This window comes from Papaver somniferum, chromosome 6 (assembly GCF_003573695.1).
Source record: "Papaver somniferum cultivar HN1 chromosome 6, ASM357369v1, whole genome shotgun sequence".
Lineage (NCBI taxonomy): Eukaryota > Viridiplantae > Streptophyta > Magnoliopsida > Ranunculales > Papaveraceae > Papaver > Papaver somniferum.
The window spans coordinates 94,475,548-94,494,964 of NC_039363.1; the positions used below are offsets into that span (position 1 = coordinate 94,475,548).

Consider the following 19,417-nt stretch of genomic DNA (forward strand, 5'->3'; position numbering starts at 1 on the left):
GCATGTGTTAGTAGGTCTTCTACCTCACCCTAATTTAAAGATGCTGACAATATCTGGTTTCGGAGGTTTAAGGTTTCCAAGGTGGATGGATTTTCTTTCGAAATCTGGTAGAATCATATTTGGAGAATTGCAATACTTTGGAGCAGCTACCACCGCTGGGTATGCTCCCTAGTCTTAATATTATTCAGAAGAAAGGAATGTATTAGTGCAGTATTTGGGTCAGGAGTTGTATTACCAATGAAGGAGGGTAATAGAAAAAGAAGAAGAAACCAACACTGTGTTCCCTTCGTTAGTTGAGTTGAGGCTTATAGATATGTCAATTTTGGAAGATTGTGCTTCCACTCATCATTCTTTTAACTCATTCCCATCCTTAAAAAAGGTGATCGTTAGTGGCTGTTTGAGGTTGAAATCCATACCATTTAGTTCATGTTCTTCTCTTGAGAGATTGGAGTTACGTAATACCAACGAGGAGGCACTAAACTTAATCCAAGCTTAAATATTTCCCATTGTAGTTACTGGGAAATGAGATTCGTATGCACTCTTTAGAAATCGCGCACTGCTCCAACTTTGAAGGTTTCGGTATTCTGGATAACGACGAATTCGAGGCACAAGTATCTTCCGTCACTACTAGGTTCACCACGAATATCAGCTCTCTCTGGCCATTGAAGTTATTTGATTGTCCTGCTTTGGAATCTGTACCGGATTTATGAAAATGGACTTGTCTCACCAATCTATGGATTGAAATATAACATCTTGGGGAATTTTAGCAGGTTAAGTGTTTGATAAATTGTGTTAATGAATCTAAAGTTATTTTACTCAACTTTCATTAGTATCGGTATGTTAGGTGTTTGATGAATTATACTAAAGAAAAAGAAAAACATAAATAATGATTGTCTCAGAAGAACATAAACTATCACGTGTTCATTTTTTGAATACTTTACTGAGCTAATCCAAAGTTTTATGTACTCAGAAGGGCGTAGCACCCTGAAAGAAAGTAAATACTCAGAAGAACATATCACTCTGAAGGAAGACAAAAGTTGGATTATATATTTTGTAAGCAAAAGACAGTATCAATGAACTGTCACACTACATACTTGTCAAGCTAAACATAAGAAACATCTGTTCAAGGGGAACTTTTAGTCCATAACAAAGAGAATTACATTTTGTTTGGGGAAAAGTTGCTCCATTGTATTCTTTTTCCTTTTTGTTAATGAAAAATTGAGATAAATGTTTCCCTCTTTTTACAACAATCTTGATAGTTATCTTTACTTCTGAGTACTACAATCCGATGATAATCTTTCTATTGCAATCGGATTTTTACAGCTTCTCATTAGCATAAAACCTTGTAGTCCTCACTTCTTTCCTCCATCTTTAGATTTTCTATGAATCGCACTTACTGGTTTTTGTGCACGTTTTTTTTCTTCCATTAGGGACTTTTATAGCCCTTTTGGGTTCCTACACTTTGCTAACCAAGTATGTTATTTGGTTGATTTGCTGATCAGGTCCATTAGTTTGATTTCTAAGAATGATCTTCTTTTTCATTACCAAAACAAGAGTATGAAGCAACAAAAATCAAAATCAAAACATATTTTTTAATGTAATTTATTATTACATCTCAATCTCTAATCTCTAATCTCAAGTATCATCTTATATTTTGGACAAACATACACAACGATTTTGAAATCACCACATTTCTCAAATAAAACATCCAAGTGTAGAATTTCAAATGGGTTTGAAAATAATTTTCTGATCTGCAAGTTTCGTGTTACACGCAAATTCAAAGTATCTACACAAAAATCAGGAAAACAAATTCAATCAGGAATAATTTTTTACTTGTCAGAATTTTCAACAACGTTATGCAGTTTTGTAAAATACTCTAAAAATACTTTTCGAAGTCCAAAAATTCTAAAATTGTAGATGAATGATCCTTATGATGTCTAATATACATGGTACAAATTTCTATACCAAATTCATTTTCATCTAAGAGATCCATAGAAAACTCTATGACATATTACAACTAAGGTCTATTAAGATTAGACATCAAAATACAATTTTTGTTATCAAGAAACCTAAAATCCAAGCATCATGTTAAATCGTTAATGAACAATTATACCACGATGATTCAATATAACAAAATAAACAATGATACTTATCGTGTTTCATCAATGTTTCTCGTATAATCTCTATGGCAGAAGAGTACGTCTTAAAATTGTTGGAACAATTGCCGAAATCCGCCTACAAAATAATCACAAAGAAAAACCAAACAAATAATGTTATGGCTGAGTCACGATCAGGTCGCGCTCTTTAAGACGTTTCGCGGCTCTGCCCAAGATTGTGCAAACAGTTCTTCCATGTTGCGTCGTCCCCAAGATAAAACAACCGAGTAAAATATCTTTCACGATCACTCTTGCACTTTGAGAGCGTGTGATACTAGTATCACACTTCTATTCTTGTTCAGAATCAAATTTGTAGAAAACAAGTGATGATCACACACTAGTTTTCTTTCTCTCAAAAGAATTCTTACTTTTGCTTTAAAACTTCAAAAACATTAAAATGAAAAACTTTATTTTTGTTTTCCAACAAAAAATATGTTTTTATACTAAAGTGTTTCAAAAAGTTTAATGAAAACATTTTTATGGTTTAATTAAAACCATTTACTCTTGTAACATGAAACGGTCAAGGAATTTATAACAAATAATAAATTGCATTTATGAAGATCATTAAGACTATTAAAATTATTTCAATGAAAATAATACATGGAAATACATTTTGTTTTTAAAACATATATTTCCAACAGATGCTGATAAATCAAATGCACTGCTCATTTGAAAATTCCATTCATTTTCTAAGTCATTGCATTTGCAGCCACTATCAATTGAAAGTTTGACACTCCAAAAAATGATACTCACCTCTAGTTTATATGTATACATAATCTTGGGGTGAGTTGAAAAGCGTTTGAGATTAATAAGAAAATACCATCAAGGAGGACATTCAATATAAACTTTGCTCTTTTTGACTCAAAAGAAAAAATCGAGGAAATTATAATAGTCGATCTTATCTCATAATTATAGGCAGATGGATGATCCAGTAAAATAACATCAGATGAGACTCGAGAAATTCAAAGACAAATCTGTGAGGCGATTTTGCAAAAGAAAAAAAAGAGTGAATGGAGAGGTCCTAACTTTAACCGTTCTGTTTGAGGGTAGCTGATAGCCCGTATCGGGCTATGTCATATACGTAGAAAGTTGGGGCTCGAACATCAGATGAGATTCGAGAAATCCAAAGATAAATCCGTGAAGCGATAAAAACCAACCCGCTGTGAATGGAGAGGTCCTAACTTTAACCATTATCTTTGAATCTGTGAAGCGATTTTGCAAAAAAGAAAAAAAAAAAGAAAAAGAGACAACCGGCTGTGAATGGATAGGCCCTAACCTTTCTAAAATTGTTTAATTAACAATTTTAATTTAACCATTAAAATGGAGAGGCCCTAACCAAGTAACCATGCTGAAATTATTTAATTAACAATTTCAATTAACCATTAAAATCATTGTTTTGGTTGCTAATCATTAATTAACCATTATTTTGGTTGCTAATTGCCCGTATAGGACTATGAGTGAGCATCCTATTCACAGCCGGTCGGTGTTCAGCCTTCCAATCGAACGCAATATATACATACTTCTTACAATTGTATCTTCCAGTGTGGGATTATTATTAAAAACTAATACTGCTACCAAGTGATTCAAGTCACAAGCACACAACTCAGCTTGTGGAACCCAAATGTCTCCTCATACGAACAGTGCGAAACTGCCAACATAGGACTTTACCATCGCCATCTTCGGGCGCTATCGCTAATCTAATCAAACAGACTCACCAACAAAAAGTAGCATAAGAAAACAACATATCACAACACAAACCTGTTTGAGCATTGTGCTGCTTCCAGCATAAAGTTAGATTGGATTGTTCGTCTGATAAGTTCGGCACATTCAATAGTCAATTACACAATGTAAATCCATTTACATTGATAAAATTTTTATTTTATTTACAAATGCTTTCTTTTCAGTTCAAAGCAAAAGTAAAAGAAAAAAGTAGTATCAAACTATAATCAAAATGAAAACCAAAAATTAACAAAAATAACAACTGAAACGATTTGGTTCCTAAAGATTGAAATGCATGGAGGTTCTGTAATCACCACTGTGTTTATTTACAATTTGACTTCCGAGTGAAAAATCACCAGCCTTTGCCAATGAGCCACATCCAATCGAGTGTTACTCCGAGAGTAATACCTACAAGAAGAAACAGCGCAAGCAAATTCCCTAATGCATTTTGCTCTGGACCCTGTACATGGAGAGAACAATGAGCATCAGAAAATGACTGATACCTACAAAAATATGATTTCAAGCACTAGTAAGATTACTGTTGACCAACCTTGTAACCTTGGGGAGCCGCTGTAAAGGCACAGACTGTGAGATATCCATTACTTAAGCCTAGGAAAGATGTCAGAAAGATCATCCAGCCCTGGGTTCCATACTTGGCCGTAAAATAGAAACATGGGATGAGCAAGAAACGAGACACGGTTGCACCCAAGATGACCTTTCTTGATTTTATCCTTAAAGCGTCTATGACTGGAATGTATCTCCCAATCAAATCTAAGAAATTGTACATAGCAATAAGAAGAACCGCATACCTGAACAACCACAACAAGTTAGTAAAGCGTAACAGTTAGGGAAACTTCATAGACAACAAGGTTTTGAAAATGATTATATTTGCAAGAAAAAATTTCAAGACAGTCCATGTTTGAGCAGTTTGATAAAGTGAGGGAGCTCACCAGGTACCCAAGCTGTGTTTCCCTGTGTCTTCTGCTAAGAACCCAGGGAGAATCGACAACGTCAATGCATATATTAGAATTACAGTCATTATAATGTCAATGTTTTGAACTAGCAACTGTTTGGTGGTCAGGCGCTCCAGTTGTTTATGCCCTTCCTCGTCAGCCTGTAATAGAACATCCAAAATCTTATCGCTAGACCTTATAGTAAATTACTCGTAAATAAGGGGTTTTGTCACTAGATAAAACGAGAAAGAAAAAGGTCATATGAAGTACTAGTTTGATTTGCTGTGTTTCTGTGCCAGCGGCAATCAGATCAGCTGTAACAGTTTTCGATCCTTCCGAAGCTGCCTTTGATCGGTAGTACTTGACAATTGGTAGTTTAGCGAAGACCATTGCATAGAGGAATACACACACCAGCATGAAAAATGTGGTGATTGAGAGGAACACCACTGCAGAAGATGATTATTATATAAGATATTTACAAGTATCCATTACCAAGGAGATTTTAGATGCTACAAGTTCAGGTTCAACCATATCGAACATGGAGAGTGAAAGTTGAAGTAAAACAGTATGCATTATTGTTTCCTAACGACGAAAAAAATGTCTCTTCAACTCAAGTGGTGCTAAATAGAAATCTTTGGAGATGAATTAACAAAATGTGGTATAATTTGTGAAATTCATAGATATTGAAAGCAAATAATTTTAATATGGATTAGAGATGCATTAAGATGAATTAAAAAAAATGTGTCACTTACTTGCCCCCTTGCGAAGACCATTGTTGGTATTATCAAACACTGCCTTTGTAATTAACCTTATAGACGAGGTTAGAGCCCCAGATGCAGCCATACCCCCTAAATAAGACTGCATTTTTCCAACGAGAACAAGTTGATTAATGAAAAATATGTTACGGTATTAACAACCAATAAGCGAGAGCATAAATAAACTGAACTGTAAATAAAAATTACCTGGACAAATTCAGGGCACATGAAGGAGAGATCCCCGAACATCCCACCCTCGACATACCCCTCTGCAATTCCAACAACTGCTACAATGAGGCAGAGACCAATGTACTTCCCAAGCCCTCCTCCACCAGATGTGGCTACATCCAACTATGAATCAATCAGAAGAGCAAAGGATAAATACAAATAGAGCCCGAGTGATTGAAGTTAGAGCAAAGGGAACGATGTAACTGCTTAATAGATGGGTAAATTATAGCTGGAGGATAATTTTCTGACAGGGAGTCTACTCACAATTATAATTGCTAGAGAGCTTATAAAGAAAAGATTAAATCCAATAAGGATTCGTTTTCTTGTGTTCGCTTTGGCCTCATGGTATGCAAATATAGCAGTTGTTGCAAGCGCAAACGGAAAATAAACAATTGAGATCACCCTAGCAGGATGGTAATCCTGCATCAAGAGAAGAAAAGGCAGTAAGTCAGGGGATAACTTGTTTTCGGTCAATCCTGCATCAAGGAAAGAAACAAAGCAACTTGAAGCTATTAAACCCACTGCATCCTAGTGCAGAGGATGAGAATTCATACAAACTGATTTCACTTAAACTCTCAATTCAAAAGAAAATATGGCATAACAACAAGGCAAAAGGTAAACTAAAACACATACCGGGAACAAGTACTCATAGTAATCCTGCATCGTTAACATACTGTTCCAAGCAAGAAGACAGCCATTCCCTAGAAGCCAACAAATTACCATTGCCATCTTGTGTCCCTGTTAGTAATTTCATCAAACAAAATCAATACACCCACAACAGAAGATGAAAATTTTAACAAAAAATACACAGACCCCTGGTTTGTCCATAGTGCCACCACCACTTCCATTAGCAAATGTCATGTCCATGACCTTCTGTGAGCTCCTACCACTTTCATCAGCAAATGCCATTAGTTACTCCTCTTTCTTTAAAACCCTCCTACCAATACAAGAAGAACCAAATTGAATTAAACATAAACCTGAACATGTAACTAAGAACCAAGCCAAGATTTAGGATAAACTACAGAATATTGTAATTTTCAAACAAAATCCTTGCTCACCAGAGAGAGAGAGAGTATTGTAATAATGGGGGGATTCCAAGCAAGAAGAAGAATCAGTATCTTCCTCCTCTGTGGGTATTGATTTTATAGGCTAAAACAAAGAAATAAATAAAGACAGAATTGAATTCAGGATTAAAAATAAGAAAAAGAGTTTTTTTATCTTAAAAAATCTGCACACAGTTTAAGGTAAAAAGGGTCTCTTTATTTTTTCTCTATCTCTGTCGATTTCTTTAATGATGGGCTTTCTCTGTTTGTCCCACTCCACGAACAACAACTACCGGAGGAGGAGAGATTCCGTGTGACGGGACGGGGGTAGTTGGCTAGGGTTTGGTGGTAAATTATGTGTATTTACTTTCTTCTGGAATTGGTATCTACAGATTCTAGAGGAGTTGTATATTCTGTTCCCCGTATTATAAAATCAAAAAATCTTGGAGAATCTTTTTTTTATAACAGTTGCTAGCTAAGATTTCTCCACATGGTTTTCATTTTTTCCTTCTAAGAGAGAGTTTTTTCTCAATGGAATTCTTCTACTTCTGGTATGTGCAGTGCATGTGAGTGATGAGTTTGCGTTGAAAGTAATTTGCGTTTACACGACAGATTCATACTGTATGACAGGGTATGGGGTATGGTTTAGATAGGAACATAAAAGTGGTCATTGTAGTTGGCGCCTGTGGATCAAAAAGGGCCTATGGAAGTCGGTGATGGAGTTGCAACTCGCGGCGACACGTATAGGTCGTAGAGCTGTAGAAAGCAACAAAAAAGAACTTAATAGTCAAAATTTGCATATGAATCCAAATTTTGAACGTAAGGCTCAAACACCAGAATACAATAGTTTTAATTGTCTGGATACTAACAAATAGTCTCAAGGTTGATGATCGATTCTTTGGAAATTCAGTTCCTTATCGGAGTTTGCTGGTCTGGAAAAAAGGATAAATGACACGCCTTCCGAACTTTCTCCAATGACATATATTTGGTCTTCTGATTAAAAAAAAAATACTCCCTCCGTAATTATTATATAGGCGAAATTTTTATTTTTCTTTATACCATTATATAGACAGAATCCAAATTTCAAAATGATTTTTTACTTATCATCACAATTGAGTATATGTTTCTAACATTGAGAATATAATTAAGGGTAAAACTGGAAAAAACATATAAATGTATAAAATCAATAAAAATTTCTTAATCTAAGAGAATTGGTCCCTCCTCCGTCTATATATGTGATACGGAAGGAGTATATATTTGGTCTGTTTTTTTATCGACAAATGCAAATCTAAAAGGCTAGCACCGTCCCAAAAATAATAGCAGTGTAACTGAATCGGCCTAGAGGAACTGATGCCACCTTAGGACCCCTTTCGCACTGGCAAACTAAGTGCATAAAACGGAATGAATTTAGTCGATATTGAAGCGCATTAAATCTTTATATGGGCATAGGCATCCCAGAAGGTAACGGAGGCGTGCAAAAGTTTCCTCGGGCCCGACGAAGATTGGCCCTCGAGTGTAAAGGCAGAAAGGAGCTTGACTGCAAGACCCTCCCGTCGAACAAGGACAAAAGTCGGCCTTACTGATCCGACGATGTCGAGTGGAAGGGCCGTCGCTCTGCCACTAAGGCTGTTATGTGGAATGGGGAGGGGGGAAAGTGTATAGGAAAGAACAACTTGGTTATTGTTCAGCCATTAAGGCTGGTTCTTATTGACATAATAAACTGGCTAGTTTGCCAATTTTGCACCCACTATGAAACCGGTTATATGGTTAAGTGGTGAATTTATCACTTAACCAAGGGAGGTTTAATCTCTACCGAACGGTAGTTTCGTCCGCACAGCCTCGATGAGTGACAAATTCAGTTACTTTATCATATACCCCGTTAAGTAACAAATGAGGTAGAGAAGAAAATCAAAAGTCCAAGGAAAGCTCAAAGTTTAACTAAAAATGATGATTTTCAAGTAGCATTTCTACAAACAACATAAGTGCATTACAGTCCATTACAACCAATTTTTGGCAAAGCAAATCTGCAATTAAAAAGATGATATCCGTAACCAACGTTTTCAAAAAGTTGTCACCAATTTCCTAACCATTTAATTTTCGTTCCCAATTGTATATTGAAATTCAAATCTACAAAAACCTTTATGGATGCGTTTTTTGCTACCGTACCTTGCCGATATTTATATATGGTTGGTTTTTTTTTTTCAATACCTGTTTGTAACACATAATACGGCCAGGTTAAAAAATCCTCTACCTAGCCATAAATGTATTACAACGGGTTTTCCAAATCTTACCCAAATATAGTTAGGAGTTCATCATTTTCCCAACCGTAATGTTATATTTGATGTATTGCAAATACGAACCTAGCCATTGACAAGACTAAAAAGCTTACAAAATTCATTATTTTTACAAGAATATGATTGATGTATCATATAAGGATGTATCGTCTCAAATTTCTCACTGGATCACTCACTTTGGTTGATGTAAAATAAATTTGGATTTTTAAAACGGACCCTTTTTTTTTCGACTTCTTCTTCCCTCCAATTTTTCTCATTAATAATAAATAAAAACCATTAATTTAATCTAACAACTAAAACTAAATTTTTAGTTAATCATATGTTGGATTAATGGATGTTTCATTGCAGAAATCGGGTTGAGTTGCGCTCTGCAAATCACGCGACTAACTCGGCGACTTTTTTTTTTCCTCATTTTGGATTTAGATTTTTGCGTTCAATATATTAATTCAGGTGAAGATTTCCTTTCTTTCTTCTTGATTTGTGTTTCTTCATGATTACGGTTCATTAATTCAAGTGGTTTTCATGGATTAGTGTCCTAAAACCATTTCAGTCGAAGAAAATACTACTAATGTGTTAGGTTTTAATAAGGAAAAAAATTCAAAAAAAATCTCATCAATTGATTTGCATGATAATCCCTTTGAAGAAGCTCTTAATCCTTGGAAGTTTTTTCTTATTGTAAAATTAAATCTGCAACAAATCAAGTTTATTGATGCTACCGTAATTTTGGAAAAACAATGGAAATTAGTTGGTGATTGTAAACTAATTCCTCTTGGAAGGGATTTCTTCACCATCAAATTGGATAATGAACTTGATAGTCAATACATTAAAACGGGTATTTGGGAAGTTCCTAATAAAGTTCTTAAGGTCAGAAACTGAATTTCAAATTTTAGAAGCCCTAACAGAGCTGCAATGTTGGATTTTACTACTTGCTTGAATAATTTTGGCTGGTTCAAGCACCCAAAACTGGTTTGCAACATTCATGGTGTAATTGTCAACATGGAAGGAATATAATTCTCTATAACTTAGATAGAGTTGTGTTTAATCAACAATGGCTTCAAAGGTATATATTGGGGTTATAAAGTTGGTTTGAGAATAGTGTCTGATCATGCTCCACTTCTGGGAGGTTGTGTAAATATTCTTAAGCCAACTAATGCACTTAAAAGATTTCAAAATATGTGGATCTCTCACCCTAATTTTCTTCAAGTAGTATCTGAATGCTGGTTAGAGGAAGTAAATGGTGATCCCTCTCATATCTTCTTGCAAAAATTGAAAAAGTTAAAGAAAGATTTAAACGATTGTAATTGGAACGTATTTGGAAATGTTCGGGTTAAAACTAGAGAAGCTAAAAATAAAGGCAACAAAAATATAATCAGATGAAAATCATTTTGTTGATGATGCTTTGAATTCTTTAGTAGAAGCTCAAAATGAAGTTTCATGTATAGCAGTTCAAGTAAGCGTGTTGATGAGACAAAAAACAAGGATAAAGTGGGTAAAAGAGGGTGCAACTAATACTAGCTTTTTTCATACCAATCTGAAAATCAGACAAGATGATAAACAAATTAGTGAGCTTGAAAATTTACATGGTAACTGGAAACACGGGGGGTATAACATCACACCCACCTTTTTCATTCGACAACCTGTATGGACTAAACCTTAATAAGATTTCGAGAGTAACAACTCAATCAAGAAATAATATTAAAGAGTTTTATCTCTTTCTCTATACAATCAGTAGTAAACATAAAAAAATCTATAAACCTGATTGTAATGTGAGAGTACTTATACGATCTTAAAAATCAATATCCAAGAGCAATCAAGTTTTATCCAACAAACAAGGTCGGATTTATCAACTATGATTTATTAACGCACAAATTGTGATATTTCAATTATATAAACAAAATATAATGCATAAAAGAAATAACACAGCTACCAGAAGTTTTGTTAACGAGGAAACCGCAAATGCAGAAAAACCACGGGACCTAGTCCAGACTTGAACACCAAACAGTATTAAGCCGCTACAGACACTAGACTACTACGAATAAATTCGTATTGGAATGTAGTTGAGCCCAAACCAAGTCCCGCAGTGATTTAAGTACAGCCGCGCTCCTTACGCCTCTTATTCTGTTCTTTGAAGATATCCCACCGATTAATAAAAGATGAAAATAGTTTATAAATATGTTGTATGGATAAAAAAAAAGAGGAAAATCCTTTAGGACAAGACTTAGCCATATCATAAAGTATGATATTTGGACTATGACAAGCACATGGTGTGTAGAATTCTCTTGGACTATCTCTAGTATTCTTTCTTGCACACCTTAATGGTTTCCTTTCATACTTGCTTCGTTGTCATATCCTTTCCCTCTTATATAATCAATATTTAATCCAAACTATATCAATGTATCTTGAAGTTCAAAGAACAAACCTTCTCCTGTCTTATCTTTAACTTGCAAAAACTCAAGAAAATATTCTTCAATTCTTGATGTTGAAACATCTACGCATCTGATTATAATGAACATTTGTTCCCTGCGACACTACACCAAATTCAGTGATTAGCAACGGTAGGTGGAAGTTTCAAAGTGGGGTCAAAACAGTTCTGCTCTGTTACGAAAGTCGATGTTGCAATTTTTCGCAACGGCCATATTGACGTTGCAAATTTTCGGTCGCAACAGTTATAGACTGTTGCAACGTCAAAAAGTCGCAATTGTTTGAAACTGTTGCGAAATTAGATGGTCTCAACAGTTTCAAACAGTTCTAAACAAGAGTTACGAAATCTCGCAACAGGTTACTACAGTTGCGAAATTTTTGCAACACCAAAAAAATAGTCAAAACCATGTCAACATTACAGTTCCCTGTAACAAAACCAAGTTTCCCTGACTATCAAAACCAGCCAAATTAAGTTAAAGTCAGGTTCTAAATCCACCAAAGTTATCAATAAAATATTTTTCCTTCAATTTAATTCACCATAACATTCAATGATTAATTCCATATACAAAAAAAGTAAGACACACATCACAAAAGTTCCAAGGCCATACAAGTTTTATGTGTAGTATCAAAAAAAATGACAAGTATACTATTCGTTTTTCGGATACAATAAAATGAAGAACCTTGAACTTTGCCGAGGAGATTATGGTAACCATCAGTTAAAGCATTTATGCTTGAAGCCTTTTTACCATTATCACTAACAAGTAGTCACCAGCAAAATCAAATATCATACTCAAGTTGTACACTTGACGTTATAATAGGATGTATCAAATGTCGTACTTATAAAATACTACATAAAAACATTCAACCTCTGCGCCAGTTGATAAAAAGAAAACTTACCCTTAATTGTCTCCAACTTGATAATATCAATCCATCTCAATTCCTCTTAGAATTTATATTCATACAGTGGTATGCAGATGCCGGTATAGATGCATTGGAGGAGGTATAGGTTGTGTACTTGGTGTTCGAAGAGGATCACCTGCAGGGTAATCAAACAAACCCCAAAAAAAGTCCAACCTAAAAAAGCCAAATTGAGGTCAAGAAACACAAAATCTCACAATTCCAAGAAACATGGCTGGATTCACCCTTTACTTCCAAGTACTGCGAATCACCAACATTTTCATCCACGACTACTATGAAACCTTCTCAAATCCCAAAGTCAAATTTCACAAGATTAAATGTCATACTGGGTAATGCAAAATACCTTCCACAGAACTAGATTAACCGGGTGTGCATAACTCCCAACTCCTTTCCTTTCTCAATCTATCCACAAACCCTTATTCTGCAGCCTACACAAGAACAAGTCACGGAACGCTAGATCTCAAGATACAATAAAAGAGCTAACACAAGAATGTATACAGTGTTAACAACCCTAACTAATGCCAAGAACAATAACTAAGAAGGCCAGCTGCATATGAAGCAACATAAGAAACATATTGCTACCTTAAACCATATGAAGTATTCTCCTTTCTGACAGTGGTTGTTCTAACTCTATCTCCTCATCAAGACTGTTTGTATTTCTTTAATGTTTTCGCAGCATGGTTAAAATCAACTATATCTTGAAATTGGGAGATTGTATTACTCAAACTATTGAGATAAACATGTCAGCATATATAAAAACTGAACAAAACAAATCACAAGTAAATGGACAATCCAACTGTAATACCTGTTTCTTTCCTCAATTTTCTATGTGCTCCACCTAGCTGCAATTCAGAAGTGGAATCAAGAACCCGAGCTTTCCTACATCTGAACAATCATTTAGAATTTAGAAGAATAAAAACAATGGAGCACCACAAAAAGTCACATTTGTGTTTAATAGATTTCCCAATTTAGGAACATGCTGAAATAATATGAGATTCATATGTTAAACTATATCTTGAGTGTTCAAGGTTTACAAGATTTAGGTTACTTACAAAATAGTAGCAAGAAACTTTACCTTTGGTTATCATGCTATCAAATAAGACATTTACACTACCCTGAAGTTCCTTCTTACATCATTTGTATGTCCACTGCCACCTAGTATCACTTTCTATTACCAGATACACGACCTGAACTCTACCAACAGAAAAAATTCTCTCTCCGACCTTTACCACCATCACCAGATACCTCGTATATCACCTGCTCGCGTCCATACCGACAGTCCACACACAATCTCATACCATCTCCTCACACAACACACCATCAGTTTTCTCTTACTTGCACCCTACAAAACAACACTATCAAGAGTTGTTATCAATTATCTAAATCAAGGAACATAAAACGCGATTGTAAACCCATAATTGAAGTAGTGGTGGACCTGAACTGTCTGAGATAGATGGTTGTGAAGATGGGGATGTATGAGAACAAGCTGGTGGTAGAGAATAGTGGATAGTATACTGATTTAGGTGATGGAAAAGATGGTGCAACTCATGCATATGTGGAGACTTTCTCAAGCAGGAAAGGGGTGCAATCGATTGTGTCTTTTTATTGCCTTAGTCTCATCCCTTTTATAGCTCCAATTATTATTTTAAACTCCTGCAATTTCGAATTAGATACAAACCCAACAATTTTATTCATTCAAGAACTCTGAATTTGATGCTTAACCATCAAATTATATAAAAATCCTAAGTTGACATAAACCTAATTTCCCTGTTTTACAAAAACTTCAATTCAAGGAAGAGATTTTGAAAGAAGAAAAAAAATGTGAAAAAGGATATGAAAGTGTTGAAAGGATTGAATTTGTAATGAACAGGAGAAGCATGACAAGCTAAATGATAGATCTGATCAACTTCCAACAGCAATGGTTCAACAACATCATGTCTAATCATTTCAAATTTAGGATTACAATGATGCCGAGAATTTTCTTTCCTCTCTGCAAAGAAATTATCAACACCAATAACATTATCAATTTCTTATATGTTCACAAATCACAAGTTATAACTCAAAATATTCACATAATACTAACCACCACAAGTGAATGCAAATCATTGATCGAAGATTTAGGGCTACCATACATCAATAAGATTACCCCCTTTCATAAATATCAGCAGCGACAACCCAAAATCAGAAACACAATAACAATAGAAAATATTATTATCCAAGCCAGATCTACCTGTTCATCAGAAACATCAGATATGTTTTAAGTAAATCTAGGGTTAGGTTTTGGTTTTCAATTTTATCGATAGCCAAAGATGCAGCAAACGTAGATGAAGAACCTAGGTTTTCATTTGAACGATTTGAAGACATTGATCGAATGATTTTATTTTTAGAGAGAGCAAGAAAATGAATTAAAGAAGAGAATGAGAGGTAGAGGTAGACGTAGAGAAGATAAGATAAGAGAATGAGAGGTGTTTCTCGATAAAGATAAAGACCGAGTCAGCTTTGAAGCTGATTCCGAGCATCTGAATGAGCTGAAAATGAGTCAGCTTCAAAGTGTGGGTAGCCACACACACAAGTCGCACGCGTACAACTCAATTATGTTGCGAATCGCAACAGAAAAAAACAGTTGCAAGTTTTGCAACTATTCCCGCTATTGCGAAAGTTTTGCAACTGAAATTTCGCAACAGCGGCAAAGTTGTTGCGAAATATAGTTACTAATCCTTAAATTTGGTGTAGTGCGAGAAACATCTGGAGTACAACCAAAAATAATGGAAAAGTATTTGGCTTCATGAATTTTCTTGATAATAAGCTTTCTTGTCGCATCAGCAAGCATTGAGATCAGTTCATTCCGAATCTTGTGGCTAAGATAATGATAACGTAATTCATTCTTTTCGATGCTCTCAAGGTGATGTTTTAACACGAGATCATATTTTCCAAGTGCCTCTACGAAGCTTAAGAATTTACCATTATATTTTGAATATATTTTCTCACTATCTCCACGTGACGCTAAACCATTCTCTCCAATACATCTCTACAATATTTTTTCTCTTGTTGATTTGTTCTTGTATTCTTTTATCAATTGTAATTTCCTTTCTCAATCTTATTCCAACTCAAGCCAATCAGACATACAAAGAAGATGCTCCCCACAATTTTCACGAGTTCCGAGTACTCCACTTATGTTATTTCAATCATTAAACCCAGTACTGCACAACTGAAAGTTAGTTTCCCCTTTCTTGAACAATTTACAAGAAAAACAGAATACCTTGTCCAAAGTTTTCGAATACACCAACCATCTTCTATCTTGTTTCTCAAAATTGCTCAATTTTTGAAAGTAATGATAGAGAGAGAAATAATCTTCCTTGGCCTTTCTAGGGAATATGATATATCAACTCTTACCTGACCCTTATCTACCTAAAAAATCAACAAGTTTTTTATCAATTGTTTTCCGATTACCTGGATCAAGCATGTCTCTATCTCTTCACTCATCACCACAATTTCCAACTTCGTCATTTTTTGTCGTTGTGTTTACATTATCTTCATTTCTATCTCTATTATCATCATCAACACCTTCATTCTCATTATTCACATCATATCCACCATCATTCCAATTGAGATAATTCATATTATGAGCAGCACTTGCATTGTTCTGATTGTCATTAACACCATAATCAGCATCACCAACATTCATATTACCCACATTAACACAATTATTAGCAGCACCAACATTCACATTCCCCCCATCTATAACATTATCAGCAGCCCCATCATTCACATTCCCCTCATCCATGCCATTATCCGCAACACCATCATTCTCATTCCCCTCACTCATACCATTATCAGCTCTACCGTCATTTTCGTTGGCGGTTTTTCAGCAATTTGTTGACTCCTAATCAAATATTAATCAAAAGATCTTGGAATACTTTTGATAGATTCTAATCTCTTTTCTCTGTTTTTCCTATTTTCACATCTAGAATATTGTTTTCTTTTCAGAACCATACCTGCAATTGATCCCAAAAAAACAAAAAAAAAACTGCTCAACAAACAAAAACAATAAACAAATTTTCTTCCTTAAAAAATTTATAATTAATAATACTAAATGAAAATCAAAAGATTAGACTTAAATTCAATGTACTTCATCAACTGAGACAAGATCCCATCTGTAACTCCACCCAAATACACTCAGACACTCAATCCCCATGCCTAAACAATCTTTCAGAGCATCAATTTCATCCTTTAGATCTTTTCTGGGTTTCTCATTCAAATCCAAATTCTTCAATTCTTAATCCAAAACAACTCTGTAACTTTAAACTAAGAATTACCCTCTTATTCTTCAACTACTGCAACTCAATATCATAATCAGTTATACCTAAACCTAAAATTAGAATTCCTAAATTCAGCTTACCCGTTCTTTTGGATTTAAATTAATTCTCAAATCAACATCATCACCATCATTAAGTCCTAACTTACTCTTCTTCTCTCGATCACAACCACATAATCAATCTATTCTTATTATTGAATTGGGGGTTCAAAATTTTTTGCCCTAGACATGCAATCCTTACTCAAAATCAAAAGTGATTCAAATCAATAAAAAAATACAAACGATAATCTATTATTGTTTTGCTTATCGTGGATATGATGGCTCACTCAAGAGAAAGTGGTATAGGGAAGGATTTGAACCAAAACGAAAAGGAGATGAAGTTTTTTAGAGAAACCGAGAGAAAGAAATTGGTCTCCGATTCTCTAAAATATCCGCGACTTGTTATATTAAGCCATAAAAGTAACTCAAAATCTATTAGGAATATATCCTTTTATTTTTTCTAATTATGAATTAACCCCTAGTTTTTTGTTTCAACACAAAACCACCCCTAACTAAAAATTGATTTTGCTACCCCTGTTCGTGCTGCCCCAAAGTCAACCTTAATTGACCTCCCCTCAGGATCGGCTTAGCATCATTCAGTAGGATTGAATTGCTTAAGCTTCTAAAATAGTTTTTCAGGCTTTGTGGAAAATCATACCACAGTAGGCTTAGTGAAAAGCATAAACTAGAGATTGTGCTGCACACATCCATTTTAACAAAAATAGTTAACTGTTTGGATGTTTTCTACGTTGTTATGCTCATTTATTTTTCGTTCCTGTTAATGTTTCATCTATAAGTTTGCGGATATTTTGGATTTTCGAAGTACATATTTTGGTACAAATATGTGAAAAACTTCTTGCTGCAAGGATTATTATCCCTTTAACATTGCACCGGCAATTTACTATTTGATAGAAGTATGTCAATCATTGAGGAATCAACCATAATTGATTGGGAATTGCTAACTTTACCGAGAATTTCTCCAAAAATATCCTGATAGAGAGTCTGCAATATATAATTTACATTGCCCATATCCCAATGTTAGAACAGCAAATCAAGGCCAATGACTCTCTTACCAGGATTTTTCTCGAGAGGAAATACAGAGGGTCTAGCACCAAACTAATTAATTAGCTTACCATCTAATCATTTAGGTTAAAGCAGCCTCTTCATAGTTCTCTTCCTTCAAAATGTTAATTGATTAAGTGTCGTGTAACCACGAAACTACTACACTTCCCCCACCAATTTCCCCTACTCTCTTTCACGATTAGGTGGCGCGTATCTTAACGTTTGATCTCTTGGATTGGGATTAGAAAGGGGTTCCATTATTTTTTGATTAACAGATACCTGCATGACACATAGGCGAGGAAAGGAGGTGGGGATATATACCATTTTTGATGTAACCAAGACCGTATTGTTCATTGTTCGTTGAACACTTTCCAAAGTTTGACTTATTTTCCACTTACAGGTCATGATTACCTCAAGAATTTTACCTTCATATTTGACGGGAATGATTCTATCATGTCGCATTACTTCCATGCCTGCCTTATTATGCTAGATGATCTTCTTCGGGGAAACCAAGTTGATACTTCCGGTATAGAAGACGAAATAATCCAAGTTTGGGGATGTGGGCTCTGAGAAGTATGGTATCCTAGGAAACAAAGGTACAATACAAGCAACCACCCACAATTAATCTTCTTCATTTTATGGATGTTAAGTTTCGACATGTTCCAAAATCAACAAACTATGTAGCACATGCTTTATGTCAGTTTGTCATGCATGATGATGTAATATTTAGGTGGAATTCTAATGATCCACTAAGTTGTATCTCTTCAAACCTCAGCTTCAACGAGGTAGTTTAATAAATGTCTTTGGGCTTGTTTAAGCCCTTTTTCCCTTCAAAAAAAAATGAATAAAATAATAATCCACAAGAATAATTCAATATCTATTAGGAAAATATCCTTCTATTTTTTTTTTCTAATCACGATTTAATCCTTAGTTTTTTGTTTCAACACAAAACCACCGCTAACTAAAAAATCGATTTTTCTGCCCATATTCGTGCCGCACCAAGGTCAACCTTTATTGACCTCCCCCTTAGGGTCGGCCCTGGGCGTAGCATCATTCAGTAGGATTGAATTTCTTAAGCTTCTAAAATAAATTTTAAGGCTTTGTGAAAAATCCATACCACATTAGGCTTAGTGAAAAGCTTAAATTAGAGATTGTACTGTACGCGTTTGACAAAAATAGTTAATTTTATGGTTGTTTTCTACGTTGTTATGCTCATTGTTCCTGTTAGTGTTTTATTTGTAAGTTTATGGATATCTTGGATTTTCCAAGTTCATATTTTGCGTGACTAAATTGGAGTATGTCCCATTTAATTTGGACCTCTGACTACCGGAAAAAAAAAGGTTATTAAATGATGAAACTACCAATTTATCCTCTATCAAATACTAATACTACCAATTTATCCTCATTAAATCCTAATAACAAAACTAAAAACCAAAATCAAAATCATATAACTAAAAACTAAAAACTTAAATCAAAACTTAATTCATTTCCATCTCCATCTCCACCTCTAACCG

At 34.7% G+C, this 19,417-nt stretch overlaps 1 protein-coding gene and 1 long non-coding RNA gene across 3 annotated transcripts; both read right to left on the reverse strand.

Annotated features, from left to right (window-relative positions):
* Window positions 1-3,939: 3,939 nt before the first annotated feature.
* Window positions 3,940-7,370, reverse strand: LOC113288457 (equilibrative nucleotide transporter 3-like). Of its 2 annotated transcripts, none has more exons than XM_026537498.1 (10): window positions 6,873-7,370; window positions 6,625-6,749; window positions 6,445-6,549; window positions 6,076-6,231; window positions 5,791-5,934; window positions 5,581-5,686; window positions 5,099-5,274; window positions 4,826-4,989; window positions 4,426-4,684; window positions 3,940-4,335 (listed from the first exon to the last, which is right to left on the reverse strand). In XM_026537498.1, exons 2-10 carry the CDS (start codon window positions 6,718-6,720, stop codon window positions 4,228-4,230), a joined length of 1,314 nt encoding a protein of 437 aa, XP_026393283.1. In that variant the 5' UTR covers window positions 6,721-6,749; window positions 6,873-7,370; the 3' UTR covers window positions 3,940-4,227. The 2 variants fall into 2 exon arrangements, with proteins under 2 accessions (XP_026393283.1, XP_026393282.1); XM_026537497.1 differs by having other exon boundaries at window positions 6,625-6,748; window positions 6,870-7,370.
* A 5,924-nt stretch (window positions 7,371-13,294) lies between these two features.
* On the reverse strand, window positions 13,295-14,476 carry LOC113285907. The gene is made up of 3 exons (XR_003329002.1): window positions 13,923-14,476; window positions 13,563-13,829; window positions 13,295-13,372 (listed from the first exon to the last, which is right to left on the reverse strand). It is a non-coding gene; the product is annotated as an uncharacterized LOC113285907 (long non-coding RNA).
* Window positions 14,477-19,417: the final 4,941 nt, after the last annotated feature.

Coding starts and splice junctions, on each gene's coding strand:
- LOC113288457 (XM_026537498.1), bottom strand. CDS start 6,720: ATGGCATTTGCTGATGAAAGTGGTAGGAGCTCACAGAAGGTCATGGAC. Junction 6,232..6,444: donor ACTATGAGTACTTGTTCCCG/GTATGTGTTTTA, acceptor CTCTTGATGCAG/GATTACCATCCTGCTAGGGT. Junction 4,685..4,825: donor AAACACAGCTTGGGTACCTG/GTGAGCTCCCTC, acceptor GTGGTTGTTCAG/GTATGCGGTTCTTCTTATTG.